The sequence below is a fragment of the Biomphalaria glabrata genome, chromosome 3 (assembly GCF_947242115.1).
Source record: "Biomphalaria glabrata chromosome 3, xgBioGlab47.1, whole genome shotgun sequence".
Lineage (NCBI taxonomy): Eukaryota > Metazoa > Mollusca > Gastropoda > Planorbidae > Biomphalaria > Biomphalaria glabrata.
The window spans coordinates 46,874,609-46,893,788 of record NC_074713.1 but is presented as its reverse complement, the minus strand read 5'-3'; the positions used below and the strand labels follow the sequence as shown (position 1 = coordinate 46,893,788).

The 19,180-nt window shown below is 38.7% G+C and overlaps 1 protein-coding gene across 1 annotated transcript; it reads left to right on the top strand.

The window, feature by feature from the left end:
- The first annotated feature begins 6,102 nt into the window (after window positions 1-6,102).
- LOC106073205 (uncharacterized) lies at window positions 6,103-17,817 on the top strand. The gene is made up of 2 exons (XM_013233704.2): window positions 6,103-6,318; window positions 14,883-17,817. Exon 2 carries the CDS (start codon window positions 14,966-14,968, stop codon window positions 17,405-17,407), a length of 2,442 nt encoding a protein of 813 aa, XP_013089158.2. The 5' UTR covers window positions 6,103-6,318; window positions 14,883-14,965; the 3' UTR covers window positions 17,408-17,817.
- Window positions 17,818-19,180: the final 1,363 nt, after the last annotated feature.

The following is a 19,180-nucleotide window of genomic DNA, read 5'->3' as shown; positions in this document are numbered from 1 at the left end:
AAACTTGATGGTTAAAAGTCGATGTTCAAATCTTGATGTTTACAACTTCATGTTCAAATCTAGATTTCAAAACGTGTATAGCCCTATTCTAATTCTGTTTTATTTTATACTTTTTCTATTAAAGGACAAAAAAACATAATTGGCTATAATATTTCATCATTGTACGTGTTAGTCTGGCTGTCCGTGTGTAATCTACATTGATTCATTATTCTGTGAGCGTGTATTTAAAAACATTTGCAATTCCATTCACTACTGAACTAGAAGTCTACAAGACGGATCTGTTACAAAGTTACCACTGAGTGATAATAATATGTGAGGTCACTCACACACACAAGCTACCACCAACCACACACACAGTACTGATATTGAATGTAAACAAGAATTCTATTTATAAACTCGTTTTATTTTCCCTGTTTATAATGTAGTTAGTGTTATTGTGTAATATTTCTTTCTTCTGTCTGGGGAGATTGCCCAACACATTTATGTTCATCGACTTAAAAAAACAACCACAAAAGTTTGACCTGATTCCTATTCCTTGTGTAGCCTTTGATTTAATTGTTTGTTTATTAGGGCATCAATCATTGCCCCTGTAGCTACCTTGTTATTGTCACATTTGAGGAGATGAGGCAATGAGTGTCTTGTTGCCCACTTGAACGTAAGGCACAGGTGTGAAGCCCTCCCAAAAATATTTTCTTGAACTTCGTATAATTAGAGCAGCAATCTACATATATAATTCTCCTCTTCCCTCAAAAGAAAAAGTAAAGGAAAGATCACTCTCTTATTTCTGCGGATAGTCATCCCACGAAAAAACAAGGGGGGGGGGGGGGGGGGAGAACAAGTGGGTATTCACACTTCGATACGATGGCTGCACGCTGGACTGTCAAACCCTGCCCGCTCCCATCCCCATTTGTCCTGCGGGATGTTTGGACTAGTAAAATATAATCTACATAGAATTGCAGGTTTTATTTTTTTACAATGACAATTATGTGAAGTCGAATGTTAACAGAAATGAATGAAAGAATGTGCTTGAGTCAAAACAAAACTGACTGACTGACTCACTACTCCCGCATCATTTTTAACATTTGTTTTGCAATCAGAAGTTGGAGTCAGAAGCTTCTTTTAGCGTAATAGATGTTATCCATAGTTTTTTAAACGTAATGACTCTAGTTCTGACACAGGATCTGGAAACTAAGTTAAAAGTTTCTCTCTGACTTGTGAATCATATATTAGTCTATTTGATGTTGACTGCTGTGTGATGGTATCAAAGGAAAGTTTTTATTACACTCGCTGTTACAAACTTTCAGCAAACTAACATTTTACATTTATTTAAATTACAAAAACCTCTTTTAAAACTGTGAAATGTATATTTCCTGTTTGCTTTTCTGCGCATAAAATGTGACATTCACTAGAGACCAGGACATACTAATGTCATTGTACCCAAGGAATGTTTGTAGATAATTTATACATTCTCATCAGGGTTACACCTTTAGGATCAAAGTCTCGGACCTCCCTAACCCCCTCCCCTTAACTCCAGGTAGCAATAAATACCCCCCTAATCATCCGCCCCACCTTTTTTTTTTAATCTTTTTAGAAACGGTGAGAATCTTTTTAAAGAAAAAAATCTGCCCTCATGTCAATGTCCCTTAGTTTTGGGGCCTCAAGTTACCAGGTGTTGGGTCCACGTAAATACCGAATGCTGATGTCAGATGTGTCATCCTCCCCTCTCCCCCTAGATCTAGTAAGTGAACGTAGAAACGAAGATCAGATAACTCGTGTTCTTATAGAACGACCTGAGATGAACTGTCGGGGGACATCAAACTACAAACCACGTGGTCAGGTCTAATTGACAAACTGATAAAACAATGGACTGGAGGGAGGCGGGGAATTCCAGCCGGCCACATCACTCTTGACCAAAAAGAAACAGTTGTTGGGTCCTAAAATAGCCTTTGCACCGGACTCCAGGGTTTAAATTTATCCCCCCTTCGCTCTTCTCATCTCGAAATGGAAACAGTAGTGGACCAAAAAAGATTTCTACTCCGTATCCAGCCGTGCAGTATTTTGGCCTTGTTCCTTTTGGGGAATTGGTGAAACAGCGAACTGGATTAATAGCCATACGTTCTTGGAACAACAAAACAGCTATTGGTCTGAAGATATTAGAACAAAACGTTGAAAACAAATGGATGTATGGGACGCAGAGCAAGCAGAAGATCATCGCATTCGCTTCTTGTATGTCCCCTAGAGTCCCCTCTGAGCTAAGCACGTACTTCTCTATTATAACAAACGTTGGGTGTACCGATATGTCGAACAAATTGAAGCAGATCATTGGTTCGGTTAAAAACAAAAGTTTCTTATACGTTTCTGTCGTTCTTTCAAACAATTAAAAGCCATGTAACCAATATGGTACCAATATGTAATCAAAACGTAACAGAAATGTAACCAATATGTAAACGAAATGTAACCAAAATGTAATCTCCCAAGAGTGCGGAAAAGAAGACGGAAGAACTGGATTCCAAAAGTAGATCTGCTTGATCACATTCCTACTAGTTGACCACGTAACTAGTCATCCAAGTTATTTTTTTCGCCCTCATTCTATTCACTATGAAGTTAGAGGGTTGGGATAACCTGACCTATATGTGAGATAAAATTCCAATTGGCTTTAAGATCAGTAAGTTTTCCTTGTTCTAGATTCTAGACGGTCGTTGACTTGTAACACCAAACTGCCGGTAGTCAACTAATTCGCTGTGGGCTTATTATACCTTAACTTACAAAACTTGAAATAACTTCAATTACTTCTTTGTGGACAAAACTAAATAAATCTTTTATTACAATGTAGACAAATATAGTAGACTTTAGTAATTATATAAAAACTGTATTTGAAAAAAGTCACTACAAAAACACGTCTTTTCACTCTTGCATTCTGGAGTCGTTTGGCTTACCCAAGACCGCCTACGACAGTGCCGCTTATCTTGCTGCATTCACACTGCCACCAACCAATCGCTAACTTCTTCTCACGATCACCATAGAAACACACACACACACACTCCATCACACTCCTTACTGTTTGTTTTCTAAACGGGTGTTCTGGTGCCAGTGTCGTGGTCGGGCCTGAAGTATTACAGCGTTGAAGGATGTGGTCAGCAATCTCTAATATTATTCTTCAACTTGCTTAGACAAAGCCGATGTCAACCCGGGTGAAATCCCGTGAATCAAGTTTGATAACTTACAGGGTTAAATTAATTATGCTAACGGGGGATTCGTGAAGGGGCCCACACATGAATGTAAAGTTTCCCCGGTAGATGTAGAAATACCTGTCTGCTTACGACAGCTGGTTTGAAGGCTGCAATGAAACTGTTTGGGTGTAGCCCTTGTCTATACGGCCCTTAAGGTGTCTATGTTTGCTCATGGGATCATGGGTTAATTGACTAATTACTAGTTGATTGATCACATGAATTTAGATTGTGTGTAGGTGTGCTAGTGTGTCAAGGGCTAGACATCTGCCTGACCTGGTGTGACCTCTTTATTTAACATACATATATGGTTATCTTACGAGGTCATCGCTTTCCACGTTAAACAGGTGTTTGGGAAAAGGGGGGTGGGGAGTTGCTTACCTGAATGTTAAGGCGGGGAAGTACTGATGACTGGCTACTGGCTTAAATAACCGAAAATCATGTACTATTTCGCAAGTTTTCGATGCTTCATGACGCGTATACTTCTTGTTAGATAATTTATCCTTCTCATTATATTGCGTCAGATGAACTCCCGGGCCTTTGAGAAATGAAAATGTTTGATCGTGTCAGATATTCGCTTGTGGAACAATACATCACGAAGTGTCTGTTAGAAATGAATTCTTTCTCCCGATTTGTCACAATTAGGTTTGGATGGATCGCAGTTCCAATTGACAATCCTGGAATTTGGAATTTGATTTCATTCTGGATAATTTTTTTTTAATTAGATAGTTTTCATGTCTTTGAATGATTTGATATACTTTTTGGTAGGGCCCCTGAAAAGCGGAGAAACTGATTTACGTGTTATGTTTTCTGTCCTTCCGTCCGTCCGTCCGCCAGTCCCGTATAGATAGATCTCAAAAACTAAAAAAAAAAGATTTTAAAAATCCCATTTCATGATAATTTGCAGTTTGAAAAGTTCTGGTACAACAGCTACTTTTTGTTCTCTGAAAGGGAGCCGTTTCATTGTTAATATTAAATGTCAGTGTTTATTTTTCCCATAAATACACCATTTTAAATAAAAATATAAATATAAACTTCAGAGCGGCAAATAATCTATAATGTCACAGACTATTAATGTACATAGAAGAATTGTTTGCTTTGATTAATCTGGTTTCAGTGATGGGGTGGCGCATAGGTACAAAATCATTTACATTTACAAAACCTATTAATTGCTTATTATTAATATTTTTAATCATTAATTAATTAACTCATTTATTTTCTAAAATACACATTCAAAATTATTTTTTTCTAAGTTTTGATCCATACGTTCGTTTTAGTTTTTAATTTATAAAGAAATTACTTTTTTATTGCGCAGTCGTGGCCTGTCGATTTGCACCTGAGATCGCTATACATTTTATCTTATCTTAAATATTACAGACGTTACTTCGAATGAGAAGATAATTACGTCCTACGCGTGTCCTTGTGTCGATCCAGTCATGCGTGTTAATCCGAGACTTTATCTCTGCTAAAACGTTTGTGGTCCAGGCTGATTCAGGCAACCCATTCCATACTCTAACGGCACTAGGGAAGAAAGAGCAGTTGTACGAATTAGTCCTAGCATATGGAATAGGCAATGTGCCGTGCATGGGTCTACTTAAATAATTAATTTGAAAAACAATGTTTAAATGACTGAACCATGAACTGTTAATGATTTTAAGATTTAGCGAGAGACGAGATGGTATGTCTTTCGGAAATTAGTACATTGGCGTCTCTATACTGAGACATAGTGGGCAATGTTGTATTCATCACACATTTTGGACAATGCAGAATGAGTTTTTAATGTGTTGTTTCTTGCTGTTCTCTTCAGATCTAGCCTGTATTAAAAACTATAACTTTTACTAGGCTGTGTGTAGATCTAAATCTAGACTCTACTGATTTTAATATAACTACCTCCCTCCCAAAAAAAAAAATTGTCGTTGATCTTTGTAGCGTCTGATTCACGCCACGTGACAATCAACGTGAGAGCACACTCTGGTCGAGACCAGTCGTTCTAGAGGGCCTTAACGCTGACCTGCAGCGTCACAGCCTGTGGGCAGTGTAGACCAATAGCTCGTTTCCACATCGTACAGACCTGTGACGTGGCAACAAGGGATTGGTCTAAAGTGCCCACAAGTTGTGACTTTGCAGGTCAGTGTTGAGGCCCTCTAGAGCGACTGATCTCACTCTGATCATTTTCCAACAAGATTTGAGCTAAAATTGACATCTGACTATTAAGAAGCGATATTTGAGATGTCAGCCATGTTATGTCATGACTTCACCGGAAACCGCCTCGTCTGCCGTTATTTATGAATGGTCAGAATACATTCTTATTCTGGTGTGTACCCTTTTAACCCCTATGAGTTAAAACGTTTGTTTTCTTACAGGCGTTAATTTGAGGGAGCTCTTAGGACGAGGTCATATGGGTTAAAACAGTATTTAATGATTATTCAAACCTATTAGGCCACTGTCTCAAGGGCCCATATATTTTAATTTAAACATAACAGATACTGCTAAATGCGTGACATATTTAGTATTTAATAGAGTTACTGCCAGTCACACTCCCCCAAAACTTAGCCCCAATTTATCAAGCCTGGGGACCTTTTCTAGAACGAATCAATAAAACTCTGCCACCTCCACACTTTGACACATGCCTGTAATAAACAGTGGACTGTACAGACATGTAGTTGCTTCAATCAGCATCTTTTAAACTGGCTTCATTGTTCCGGTAATTCGTTACTTGACCGTGTTATAAAAAGACGTCACTGGATTACCCGCGCTCCCTTCAATCCGTCTGTATCACCCACTACCCTCCCCCATCCCTGAGAAAGTGACACTAGAGCGGCGGAGTGCAGGCCAGAGATCGACTGGGACCATTCTGTTTCTGTCCTGACCTGCCGCCTAGCCACTTGTTGCTTGGATTATCCCACCTGCTTGAGTCGCGGGTTACGCTGGATATAGCCAGCTCAGTTAACGAGTCGGTAGTCGAGAGTTAAGGAACTTACTTTTAACTTTAGTGGATGTATATTTGATACTGTGCCACATGAAGTGACCATTTCTGTTGTGATATTTGAGAAGATTGGAAGCAGTTCTATTAAAGAGATTGTAGTTCACTGTAAGTAGAGTCTCGATTTCTTGTCTACTAGATTTAGAATGGAATAACTGAAACATTATTAACTCAATGAGTGCGGAGCGTCTATCCCATAGACGGTCTGTCTGCCCTAAACGCACGGAACGTCTATCCCATAGACGTTCTTACCCTACCTTTGTTTCGTTGCATTTTTAAATTAAAAATTTTAACTAACAACAGTGGAACTATTTTTAATTTATAAAAGAGTTCTTCATCCTTTGTTTACATAGAAATTAGAAGCTTTTGGCTTTATTTAGACATTTATTTATTACTTTTTTTACAATGTAAAAAAACGTCGCCATGACTACGCTAGTCCAAGACACACCCACAATGTTGACTACTGAAGAAACTTTATAATTATTCTAAAAATTATCACAAATAAATAGTAATAATGAAGAATTTGATCTAGATTAGATTCAGGTAGGTCTAAATTTAGCGTATTTATATAATTATATCTATATTATTAGTATTTAGATCTAAATCTATTATTGTCAGTAGGCTAGGTCAGTAGGTGTAGTCTGTAGATCGAGATTGACTAGATCTAAGCTTTTATCTCTAGACTTGGACTCTAGATCTAGATATATCTTTAGATCTAAGCTTCTGGTAAATAAAAAGAAAGGAAATGGTAGATCTACATCAAATAATCATCCACTGTACTGTGGGCATTTTTTCCCCATTTTCTTTTTTTTTTTTAGTATTGTTTATCTGTAAAAATCTACAACATCATGGCTATGCTTGTCCAAGACACACCCACAATGTTTACTACTGAAGAAGCTTTATTATTGTTTTATTTATACTTCTATGAATTGTAATAATGAAGATCTTGATCAAGATTTAGCATAGGATGAAGCAGACTTGGACATTATTAGCATTTAGATCTAGATCTAGATCTAGTATTGCCTTATATGCTTAGGCTTAGGCCTTAGCCTTAGACTAGGGCTAGGTCTTGAATGTAGATCAAGGTTGACTAGATCTATGCTTTTATCTTTACACCTTTGTAGATTCCTATAGATCTAACCCTTAGATAAATGAAAACAACAGAAATGGCAGATCTAAATCCAATATTCATCCACCATGCTGGGCCTTTTCTTGGTATATTTTCTAGCAATTTTTTTTAGTATTGTTTTTTGGTAAAAATCATCACCATCACTATACTGGTTCAAGTTGCACTCCAAAAGGTTTACTACTAAATAAAAGTAAAATATAAAACTATTCTAAATCCATAATTTATCACAAAGGAACAGTAATAATGATCTATTCGATGTCTAAATCTTAGGTAAAATGAATTAGGATTTTTATTGTCCTTCATCTAGTTAGAGATTTAGGCTTTGATCTCTCGCTAGCCTATGTCTTGCACTGGTCTAGTATTAGAATGAAAGATGTTCTATGCAAATAAAAAGAAGACAAATCTAGATCTATATCCCATTGATTCAAATGTACATAATATTTGAGTGCATTTGGTTGATAGATTTAGTGCTGGTATCTATTGTTATTGGTAGTAATGAAAAGCGCAATAATTTTCACTTTTTTTTCTGACTAAAAAACCAGGTAAAAATAATAATATAATCAATGATTCATCATCTTTTATTGACTATTTTATCACATTTCTTTTTGAAAATATCACAAAGGAACAGTAATAATGATCTATTTGATGTCTAAATCTTAGGTAAAATGAATTAGGATTTTTATTGTCCTTCATCTAGTTAGAGATTTAGGCTTTGATCTCTCGCTAGCCTATGTCTTGCACTGGTCTAGTATTAGAATGAAAGATGTTCTATGCAAATAAAAAGAAGACAAATCTAGATCTATATCCCATTGATTCAAATGTACATAATATTTGAGTGCATTTGGTTGATAGATTTAGTACTGGTATCTATTGTTATTGGTAGAAATGAAAAGCGCAATAATTTTCACTTTTTTTTCTGACTAAAAAACAAGGTAAAAATAATAATATAATCAATGATTCATCATCTTTTATTGACTGTTTTATCACATTTCTTTTTGAAAATGCTGTAAATAGTCTAAATATGCTGTTTCAACAGTAATACAAAGAACAAAATCTAAATTTAGGTCTCAAAAGTTCTAAAGTTGGCATCCATTTTTTTTTCTGAGTGTCATATTATTTAGATTATAATTTGTATCTTATATTTAAATAGAAAGATGTTTACATTTTCACATTCTCCATTCATTTACCTTTACTTTGATACCAAATTTGTTACTATAGCATCATTGGTACTTAAACAATAAATTTTTGTTTTAGCCATGTTTGGAACATTTTCTTATTTTTTAAAAAAAAGTAGCATTTTTTTGAAAACAAAACACAGCAGTCAAAGAGTTAATATAGATCTAATTGTCAAAGTAAAGCTTTAAATACATGTTTTAAATTAGATTTACTTTTTTAACCATCATTTTTTAATACTAGATTTATGTTTATATTTACATATTGTCAAGTACAGAAAAAAAAAGATCTAGATTTATCTAGATCTCGAGTAAAGAAAAATCTTTTTTTTTTGTTTTGTTTTTGTAAAGTAAATAAATAAAAAAAAAGAATGATATCTAGATTTAGAATCAAGATCTAGATCAGAAAGCTCCTAAAAAATTATTGCAGACTAGATATAGATTCTAGATCTAGATAGATCTAGGCCCTATCTGATCCATGTAGTCCACAGCTAGATCTAGATCTAGTCAGTGTTTGTGTTTTTTTGTTGTTTTTTTGTGAAAGCTTTTTCTTTTAAACTTTTTTATTACACCGTCTAAATCATCATATGAAGCTTTCTCTCTACTTTTGACATGTTTTACAAAACGAAAAGTTGTCATCTAGATTTCTATGTACGACTAGATCTAGATCTTTGTTTTTCTTTATTGTTTCAATGCTTGCGTTAGCTTACATCTAGAATCTAGAATCTACAGATTAGAGTCCTAGTATTCCAAGAAGCGCTTTTTTTCCCCGTTGTTTTATTTGGAAGTCAAAGGGCAGTAACTATTGTAATACCGTTCTGTTGTGTGGCCGCGAGACACACATTCACATGGTGGAGGACTCATCAAGTGACCTTTTCATGGCCTCCCGGTCTCTTGTGGGGACACTTCTGACGCTGAAATTAGCTTGACAGTCAAACCAGACAAAAAGGTTTGGTGCTGTGTCGGGTGTTTTAACTCCAGTAGACCAGTTTCAACCAGTTTCTTTTTTTCCTCTCTGAAGCTTAGAACATGTATTGTAGTGGTCGTTTGAAGTCATTGAACAAAAAGCAAGAGAAAAAAAAACGATTAAAGGGTGGTAGCTGTAACCAGTGGTGACCGGTTGTCCAGCTGTGTCACCGTCTTGGTAATAGATCTCCTAGGAATGGTATGATAAATTGTAACCTTTCACGTGCCTAGTGTGTGTGTGTGTGACACGGCTGTTATTTGTGTTGACTATTTTATTTCGTCATTCATCCGGGTCTCTTTCCCCCATCCCCTTGACACACACACACTCCCTCACCATTTTCCTGTTGACTTCATACATTCCACATTGTTTAGTTTTTTACATTGTAGTTTTAAAGAGTTTCAAAGTTAAAAACGGGGAGGGGGGGGGGAAATTGCTGCTAATCAAAATCCTCCTCAGGGAAAATTGAGCTGTACGAATATGTAGAAATATGTAAATTGTGTGTCTACTTACTTGGAGGCATTCATCGACCTCTTACTCATCATGTCAGTAAAGACTTTTTTTTTTTTACAAAGTAATTAAGATTGCAAGACAATTGCATTTTAAGATAATATATAAGGTGACCGTCTTAAGGCTAAGGGAGGCTACCGCCTGGAGGTAGGGGAGATAATGGCTAATAATGTTAGGAAAAATTACCAGTAAACGTACAACATTAGTGGGATAATGATACCATTAGTATTAATGTTACTATACAATATTGAACTGATATTCAATCTCTGGCACTGCCATGGTTGAGCTTCGTTAGAGAGAAACAAAATCCATTGTGGCTATTATTATTATTATTATTATTATTATTATTATGTTAGAAATGAACGAGTAGTCATTCTCTGGCGCTGCCAGGGTCGAGTTTCGCTAAAGAGAAACAAAATTCATCGTAGTCCCTTTAACAGTTTCCACTGAGGAATTTTCTGGTGATGTGGCAGGTCTGCAGCAGTACCGCCCTCTGACAGGCAACGAAGATGTTCCCAGGAATGTTAAGGGCCTTGAAGGTGTCTGTGAGGTCAGTTGTTATTATCCCCTCGGTTGATATAACAATGGGGTATATTGTTATTTTGGACAATTTCCATAGACGCTTAATCTCCAAGCCTAGGTTCCCATATTTTCTTTGTTTTTCTTAAATTATGAGACAGTGGTACGGCGATATCGATAATGGTAGCGGTTTTTTCTTTTTTATCGATGAACAGCAGATCCGGGCGATTGAAATCTACCGTTATTATTATTATTATTATTATTATTATTATTATATGAGTCTGTGTACTACCCGAAAAGAAACGCTAATTTATACAAGTCTCCGAATCTATACTTAATTAGATAAGAGCACCACACAAGGATACATCACCACTAAATTTTGTACCAATTCCATGTCCATTCGCTTGTTTTAAGCTGTACTATTTAGATCTAGATCACTTCCGCTAACGAGAGCGAGGCTGTACATGACATGAATACCAACCAGTGACATCCTTTAGTCAGATACCGGGCTCTTAAGATTTGAAAAGTTTTATTTTCTCACATTTGTAAGGATTTAGGGACAAAATTTATTTCTTGTGGTCTTTTTATTCTGGCTAGTTGAAGAATTTGGTTTCTGAGATTGTTTGGCAGTCTATTTGTAGACACTTGTGGCACATTACGGTAGCCAATGTTAGCCTCCTAGTCAAGCATGTGATTTTATTGAGAAAGGGGGAGAGGTGTGAGGTTTATTTTTTTTAGCTTGAAACGAATGTCTTCAATTTATTTGTCTCAAAATAAGGGACATACACATTTGCTGGATACAGCATCGTGCCTTGATTTGTATCTTAAGATGTTTTTTTTTAATGTCAAGAAAGCCATTGTGATGATGACACAGTGTACTTGTCTTCTGGGCTGGGATAAAATAATGAGTCTACTTTTGGTGACTACACCGGATGTACCATAGCGTTTGTGTCACCACTGGGTGACGTCGTTCAAGGGGTGTCCTAATCAGAATGATGCAATCACTTCGGGTCAACTCAAAGCATACGAATTCAAGTCTCTCTCTCTCTCTCTCTCTCTCTCTCTCTCTCTCTTTCTCTCTCTCAAACTCGTACACTCAGACTTATGAAGTATGTTTTATATTGACACATTCCTTGTGTTACCTGTCCCGTGTTTTTGTTGAACCTCAAGAAACAATTTTTCTAGATGTGAAGATACCGTTTTTTTTTTCTACTTTGAATATTTTAATAAAGTCAACACACGCTACACACACTCACACAACTCTGGCGCAAACACTCACACATTTTTATACGTTCTTTAGTATAAGATGGAGGGGCATTTGGCGCCATATATACGGTACATTCTCTCTCTCTCTCTTTCTCTCTCTCTCTCTCTCTCACACACACACAGGTAAACAAAACCAAACTAGATGTGTGACAGTCCCGATACTCTGTGCTACTGAAATAAGAAAAACAAATTAATGCACTTTGCAGGCAAAAACAAAAAAAAAACCCTCAGCATTTACTCAAATCTTCCATTCGCTAATTCTTTCCATCCATCCAATTTTATGTATCCGACAACAGTGACGCGCGCGATAGTTCTATGATAAACTGGATCACTTAACCCTGAGCCAGGGCGCACGTGCCTGCATCACGTGGAGATGGTCCAGTTATGTTGCGAGATAATGTCATAACCTGACGGCCAGCCTACGAGTTTAGAACATGACTCGTCCACTCCACCTACTAGACGTTGCTAGGGTATCCAATGACAGGGGCGGACCCCCCCCCCCCCCCCCGAGCGTTGTGTTTGCTTGATAAGATCACTTTCCTCTGATTACTTCCGCCTCAGGATCGGTGACGTAACTGTTAGTTCATGTCATGTAACAAGGGAGAAAACTGACAGAAATAATGTAAATTTGGAGTTATTGTTCTTGCACATCTTTTATGAAATTCATTTGCTATAAATCCTATTTGGCTAGACGTGGTGTTTGAGCAATTTAGGCGATAGTTTGTCGGACTGAGAGTCCCGAGTTTATATCTTTAGGCACCTGGATTTATGACGATCGTGATAGAGGTCATCCTGATCCTCAGCTCCACTGGCTGTTCATTGTGGATGTTCAAAGTTATAAGCTAATGGTCATTGTTCACCACAGAGTTTTGTGTCGTCTATAGCTTAGCAAGTCTTCTAAATACACAAAAATAACGATGTATTTACACGTGACGTAGTAGAGGTGGGGGAGGAAGAGGTTTGACCAGTCGACACTCTGCCATTGGAGAGCGGTGATAGAGGGACTGCTGACCCAGTCCTCGTATGTCATTTAGTAGTGCAAGCGCTGACAGCTCGAATCCTGTTACACTTGTATCTGCAGTGTCGTGAGCTACTGTCCTGTTTAATGGATGCCCAACACGGCCAGGAGGGGGGGGGGCGTATGTAACAGATGCCCTGCCCTTCATTTGATGTTTAAAACTCTCCGAGGACACAGGCAATCATCATTGAAAAAAAAATAATTCTTTAGAGTTATTGTATTGATTGTGTTTGTATTTAAAAGCGGTAAATATCAGTGTTGTGATTACCTTAAAGTTGTTTTCACTAAGCTTGTGATTTAAAGTTCCTTTCAGGTCTTTCTAACTATATCTTATATAATACAGACGTTACTTAAAAAAGAAGATGATTACGTCCTATAGGGCAGATGATGTAAAGGTCATCTGTTTCTGTGGCCCACGGTTTTACGAGGGAGTCATGTGGCCAGCATAACGACAACCGCCTTTAATTTTTCCAACTTATGTCAGTTACTCGTTAGAGCTGGGTGGACTGAAAGGTGCTCTAGATCTCGGAATTAAAAATCCTAGTCCTCATCAGGATTCGAACCCGGGACTCCGTTACGGAACCCAAGCGCTTTACCACTCAGCCACCGCGTCTCAAGGTTGTGATTTGCTTAACATCTTTTTAAAAAAAGTTTTTTTTTTCCCCTCAAACATTGTCGTTGTATCCTATAATGACTTTACGTGGGGGTCACATTGCTGATCTGTTTATGACTTTACTGTAGGGCCGTTTGTGTTTTAACCTGCCAGTTTGACTTGACGCTACAACCCACCGTGACTTTCGGTTCTAAACTTATCGTACATAATCAAGAACGGGGAAGAATTTGTTATTTGTCTGAAATAAAAATAATTTTATTAAGATCAGAGTTGAATATCGATTTCTTATCTTCTTATCTTATCTTATATAATACAGACGTTACATTGTTTTATTGTGTTTATTGGCTGCCATCAAAATAATTAGTACATTCTTTTTTATTTAACTCACACGCGCGCGCACACACACACACACACACACACACACTACAACGAATAAAAAAAAAATCCAAGTAGCTGTAGTTCTATCCCAGCCGATAGGAAGTGAAACCCGATATGTACAATGGCCTTGTAAATGAGTGATGCGTCGAAGTACGGAAGTCCTGTATTGTCATATATGATGCTTTTCCCTGTCTTTTGTCCCGCATTGTCAGACATCGTGTTCTTCCTGACGGGAACAGCTAGTTGTGTATGTCCTGTGGTTCCTCTTGCCTGCTTGACACGACAAACATGAAATATTGCAACTTATCCAGTTTATTATATCAGAGCAGTATGCGAAAAGCCGCGGAGATTATTAAAAGAACAATATAACCAATTGGGATTTCCTCTCTTATAAATGCAGCAATGCAAACGACTTTGTTTTGTTAAATCCTTGACCCGCTGTTTACAAGTTCCGGGTGTTTCCCCAAGGCTATAATTGTAACCTGTCACTTTCCGTTAAGCTTTGGTCTAAAAAGAAAATTAAAACTTTTAACTTACAGTTGCCCCCGAAAAAAGTCATTAATTTGGCGATACACAAAAAAACTTCTCGTTGATATCGCTTGGAGTTGGCAGTGAAGATATTTCCGTACGGAAAAAAAACACATCATTACAATGTGTCCTTGGACGCTTGATAAATGCAAGGTTTTTCTGGCGGCCATGTTAAACCACCACATTAGTAAAGTTCCGCTTGCACTCTCGTTTATAAGCGGTTGTATATTTGAAGTGTGTATTCATTTCTAGTTCAACGCCCGAGCGCTCGCATAGGAAGAGCTTATCAACATTAAGTCTTAGTTTTGTCTTGGTGAGAACTTTTCTTATGGAAACGAAACTATACTTAGTTTAGAAAGCTGAATTAAAGTGATGGAAAAATTCATCACCTTTTAAATATAAAGCTCTCACTCTATTTCTCGAAGGGACTAGATGTTTAAAGCCACTATCCATTGAATGTATAACATTGAGTTTATGTTGTTGTTGGATTTGGATGAATGTTAATGTATTGTGTGTTTTCGCCCTATATCTATAACTTTCATGCCTCTAACTATGATTTGTTTTATTTTCTTCAGGTCTTGTACAGCAGAAAAGTGTATCCTGAAATGGCGTCAGTTATCTGTTAGTCCAAAGCGTTCAACGCCATAAACCCACGGCAATGTCGGTGGAGTTGGAGGATAATGGAATCCCCCACGGCATCAGCATCCACAAGGCGCCATCAGTCCGAAAGGTGGAGAAAACTATTATGAAAATCGCCGCTGACCACATGCATCCCCCACACGTGGACAGCATCTTGACCGCAGGGATGCCGGACACCGGGCATTCACCGCCCTCGAAGTCGATGGAATGGTCTGGCAGCGAGAAACCACTGAAAGCTGTTTTGTCTCGTGTCCAGGAAGAAGATTTGGTTAAAACATTATTCGGGGGGCACGTCGAACAAGAGATGTCCACTACAGAAAGTAGTTTACCAATGGACACTAATTCTACCATGAGCACGGTCACCGAAGATATCCTTAGCACTGCTGCCTCCTTCGTTCCTCCGCATCCCGAATGGTCAGCTCCAGAGATTGGGGCAGTCACTCTGGTCATCCTAATTGTGCCTTTTATCCTGTGCAGCAATCTGCTGGTCATTCTGAGCGTTATCCGCTACCGCCGCCTGCACACCCCGACCAACTATTTCATCACCTCGCTGGCCGCAGTGGACATTCTGGTGGCTCTAGCTGTGCCTTTCGTTGTGGTCATAGAGGTCTTCCATTTTGGAGGCGCCGACGGGCCCAAAGACGTGGTGCTGTGCCTGCTCCCCAACAGAGTGCTGATGATGGCGTGCGGGGTGTCTGTTTTGACTCTAGCCACCATTGCTTATGATAGACACACCGCCCTTGTCTCCCCTCTTGAATACGTGAACATTATGACTGCACGGAAGGTCGCTGTCATGGTGGCAGTCACGTGGATCTACTCGGCTGTCATCGTCTGGCTTCCGCTTATGATCGGCTGGTTCATCGACCCTAGTGAAACCGCGCCCTGTTCCTCCAACCTCCTCAGTGGCAAGGCCTCTGTCCTCTTCTTGGGCGCCATATTCGTCCCCTCCTGCATTGCTATCCTAGTGTGCTACTCCCGTATTTTCCTAGTGGCCCGCCATCATGCAAAGGCAATCGCAGCCGTGGAGTTCGCCATCCACAGAAACCTGCAAGTGAAATTCATGATCAAGGACACGAAGTACGCCAAGACTCTCGCCCTTGTGATTGGGTTTTTCCTGGCCTTGTGGTTCCCTTATCTGATCTACATCTTCATACAGACTGTCTGCCATGTCAGGTTCGACATCTGGATACAGACGTATCTCATCTTGTTAGCCGTCTTCAACAGCGGGATAAACCCGTGGATCTACGCTTTCAAGAACAACGAGTTTCGTGCCGCATTCAAGCGGATGTTCAAAGAGCTGTGTAGGGACAGGGTGTGCATGTCCATGGACAGGCGAGCCAGCCTCGTCCCACCCGTCAGTAACACTCCAAGGCTGAGCAGGACGGACAGCAGGATGCTCACCAACCTGTTGGAGTCCACGCTGGACATTCTGAGCGAGCAGCTGAAAAACAGCATCCATTCCCTGAACGACTCCTGCAGCGACGGTCGGCTTTACGACGCCGCGTGCGCCAAGAGCAACACCAACGTCCCCGACGACGAAGCTCTGGTCAGCCCAGTGCAGAAGCAGCTTGTCAGGCACACCGCCAGCTGCTGTGACCTTGACTCTTACACGGAGGCGGCGTCGGCGCCCAAGAAGAGAACGCTCAAGTTCTCGAGAAGATACTCTTTAGATTTCGGACTGACGCACCACTCTCTTGTAGACATTGCCAGCCAGCCTTGCTCTGTTGGGGAAGAGAGTGGCCTCGCGAAGAAAAACAATGGTGATAAAAGTATATGTGATATAAGTTCTTCTGTTGTAGATATACCACAAGAGAACGTTAAGAATATTTTACAATCTAGTTTAGCTGTTATAGATGAATCATCCTCGCCTTCATTAAAGTCATCCTCATCCAATATAAACTCATCTCTCACGAGCACGCTTCCTTCAAATGCACACTGTTCACACACACCGCTGGTAACATTGCAAGCGGCCACGCTTCCCCTGTCTACCATAGGCGTATTCACCACATCATGCTACCCCCAGCACCACCACACCCCTGTATCCTCCCCTTCCTGCCACGCCGTTCATCCCACCTACCTCCCCGTATCCCCTCCTCCCCAGACGCCCAGCGCCCAACCCCCCAGCCACCCTTATTACGATCCTCACCTCGTTCACTCTTTCTCTTACATCAACGAAAATCCCAAAGCTCCTGAAACCTGCACCGAGCTCTTGACGTCCACCCTCCACTGCCCTCAAAGTGACCACGAGCAAACGGTGGACAGCCATCAGATCCTCGCGCACACGCATTCCTGCCCAACGTTCGATCCTCTTACCTCCGACCCATCCCGCGTCCTCGCTTACTGGGAAAGAAGCTTGTTCTGTTCCTATCTAGGGACCCTGGGCGTCCCCCAGAACGGACATAACTACGTTAGCCGCTTAGGCAGCGTTGACAGATACTCGAACACCAAGTTCTTCATCTAGATATAAATAAAACTAAACATCCTCCTGCCATTCCATACAAAGTATTATAGGCCAGTGCGTGCCTCGTTCTCGACTTGCTCTATCATGTTACCGCGCCATTTTTTATTGTTTAAATATTTGACTTGACACGATGCTTCCTCAACTTCCTTGACATTTTTATTCCAAAGATGTAATTGTTAGCATTTGACAGTGTTTCGCTTGGATTCTATATGATTACTGTAACTGTTATAATGGTATCATATTTCCATTGTTGTGCTGCTTGAGAGCCGGGTATCATTAGTTGCATGACATTTTAAAGCATCCACATAAAGTGTCACCAGAAATCACGCCCTCATTAGACATTGTCACACTTTCACTTCTGCTCATTTCTTCTATTCATACTTACTTTTCTTTTTTTTTTTTTTTTTTTTTTTTTTTTTTTTTTTCGATTTTTATTTTATATTTTTCTACGTAGAATTGTGCGTTTTAAATATGGTGTTCCATCACATGTTGTCAATTTTATTTCTACCCATTTGATATCTTTTGTTACTTGAATGATATATAACAATTGTTTTATGTCAAATCTAATGTTGATTATAAAGTTTGTATATTTGAAGATATGGCCAAAAATATTTATTTTGTCTTATGCTTGCATAAATATTGAATTTGTTTTTTCTGATTTTAAAGAGCGTGTTTTTAAAAAATATTTTTTTTGGACACCTGTCTTGAAAGAATTTCTTAAAGACTTGTGCAGATCTAGCCCTGGGCTCTACTCTGTGTGTGATATTTGAAACTTGGTGGCTATTTATATATTTTTATATTGAAACACAAACTATTTGAATAATTTTATATTCCTTTTTTTATATTTTGTATCTATTTGATGTTTTATTCCAAGTGAATGTAGTGCAGTCAGTCTGACAAAATGATGGACAGACATGGTAGAAGCTGTCGGGTGAAAAGTTTGAATGGTTGATGATGCAGACAGATTGTTGATTGTGTTATTGCTGGTGAAGAATAGAATGGTTTATATTTTTTATTACAGATTGCTTGCTATGATCTGACCGTGTCTGTGTCTGGCGTACTCTAGGCGATGTTGGAAAGAATGATTGATTGATGTACCGGTATTTCCGACTTTGATCACATGTTTGATGTAGTATCTTTATGGATTATCTTGATGTATGAAGTATCATGTATGATAATGTCTCAGATCTTTTGTACGTACATTCCACTAATGTTATTTATTTGATTGTTACTACCAGTAAATAACTCACTGAATCACTCCTTGTGTTGAGTTCCTTGATATTTATTTGATTGTTACTGCCAGTAAATAACTCACTGAATCACTCCTTGTGTTGAGTTCCTTCATATTTATTTGATTGTTACTGCCAGTAAATAACTCACTGAATCACTCCTTGTGTTGAGTTCCTTCATATTTATTTGATTGTTACTGCCAGTAAATAACTCACTGAATCACTCCTTGTGTCGAGTTCCTTCATATTTATTTGATTGTTACTGCCAGTAAATAACTCACTGAATCACTCCTTGTGTCGAGTTCCTTCATATTTATTTGATTGTTACTGCCAGTAAATAACTCACTGAATCACTCCTTGTGTTGAGTTCCTTCATATTTATTTGATTGTTACTGCCAGTAAATAACTCACTGAATCACTCCTTGTGTTGAGTTCCTTCATATTTATTTGATTGTTACTGCCAGTAAATAACTCACTGAATCACTCCTTGTGTTGAGTTCCTTCATATTTATTTGATTGTTACTGCCAGTAAATAACTCACTGA

Bases quoted from the DNA above. Each gene is read 5' to 3' on its own strand.
- LOC106073205 (XM_013233704.2), top strand. From the start codon at position 14,966: ATGTCGGTGGAGTTGGAGGATAATGGAATCCCCCACGGCATCAGCATC.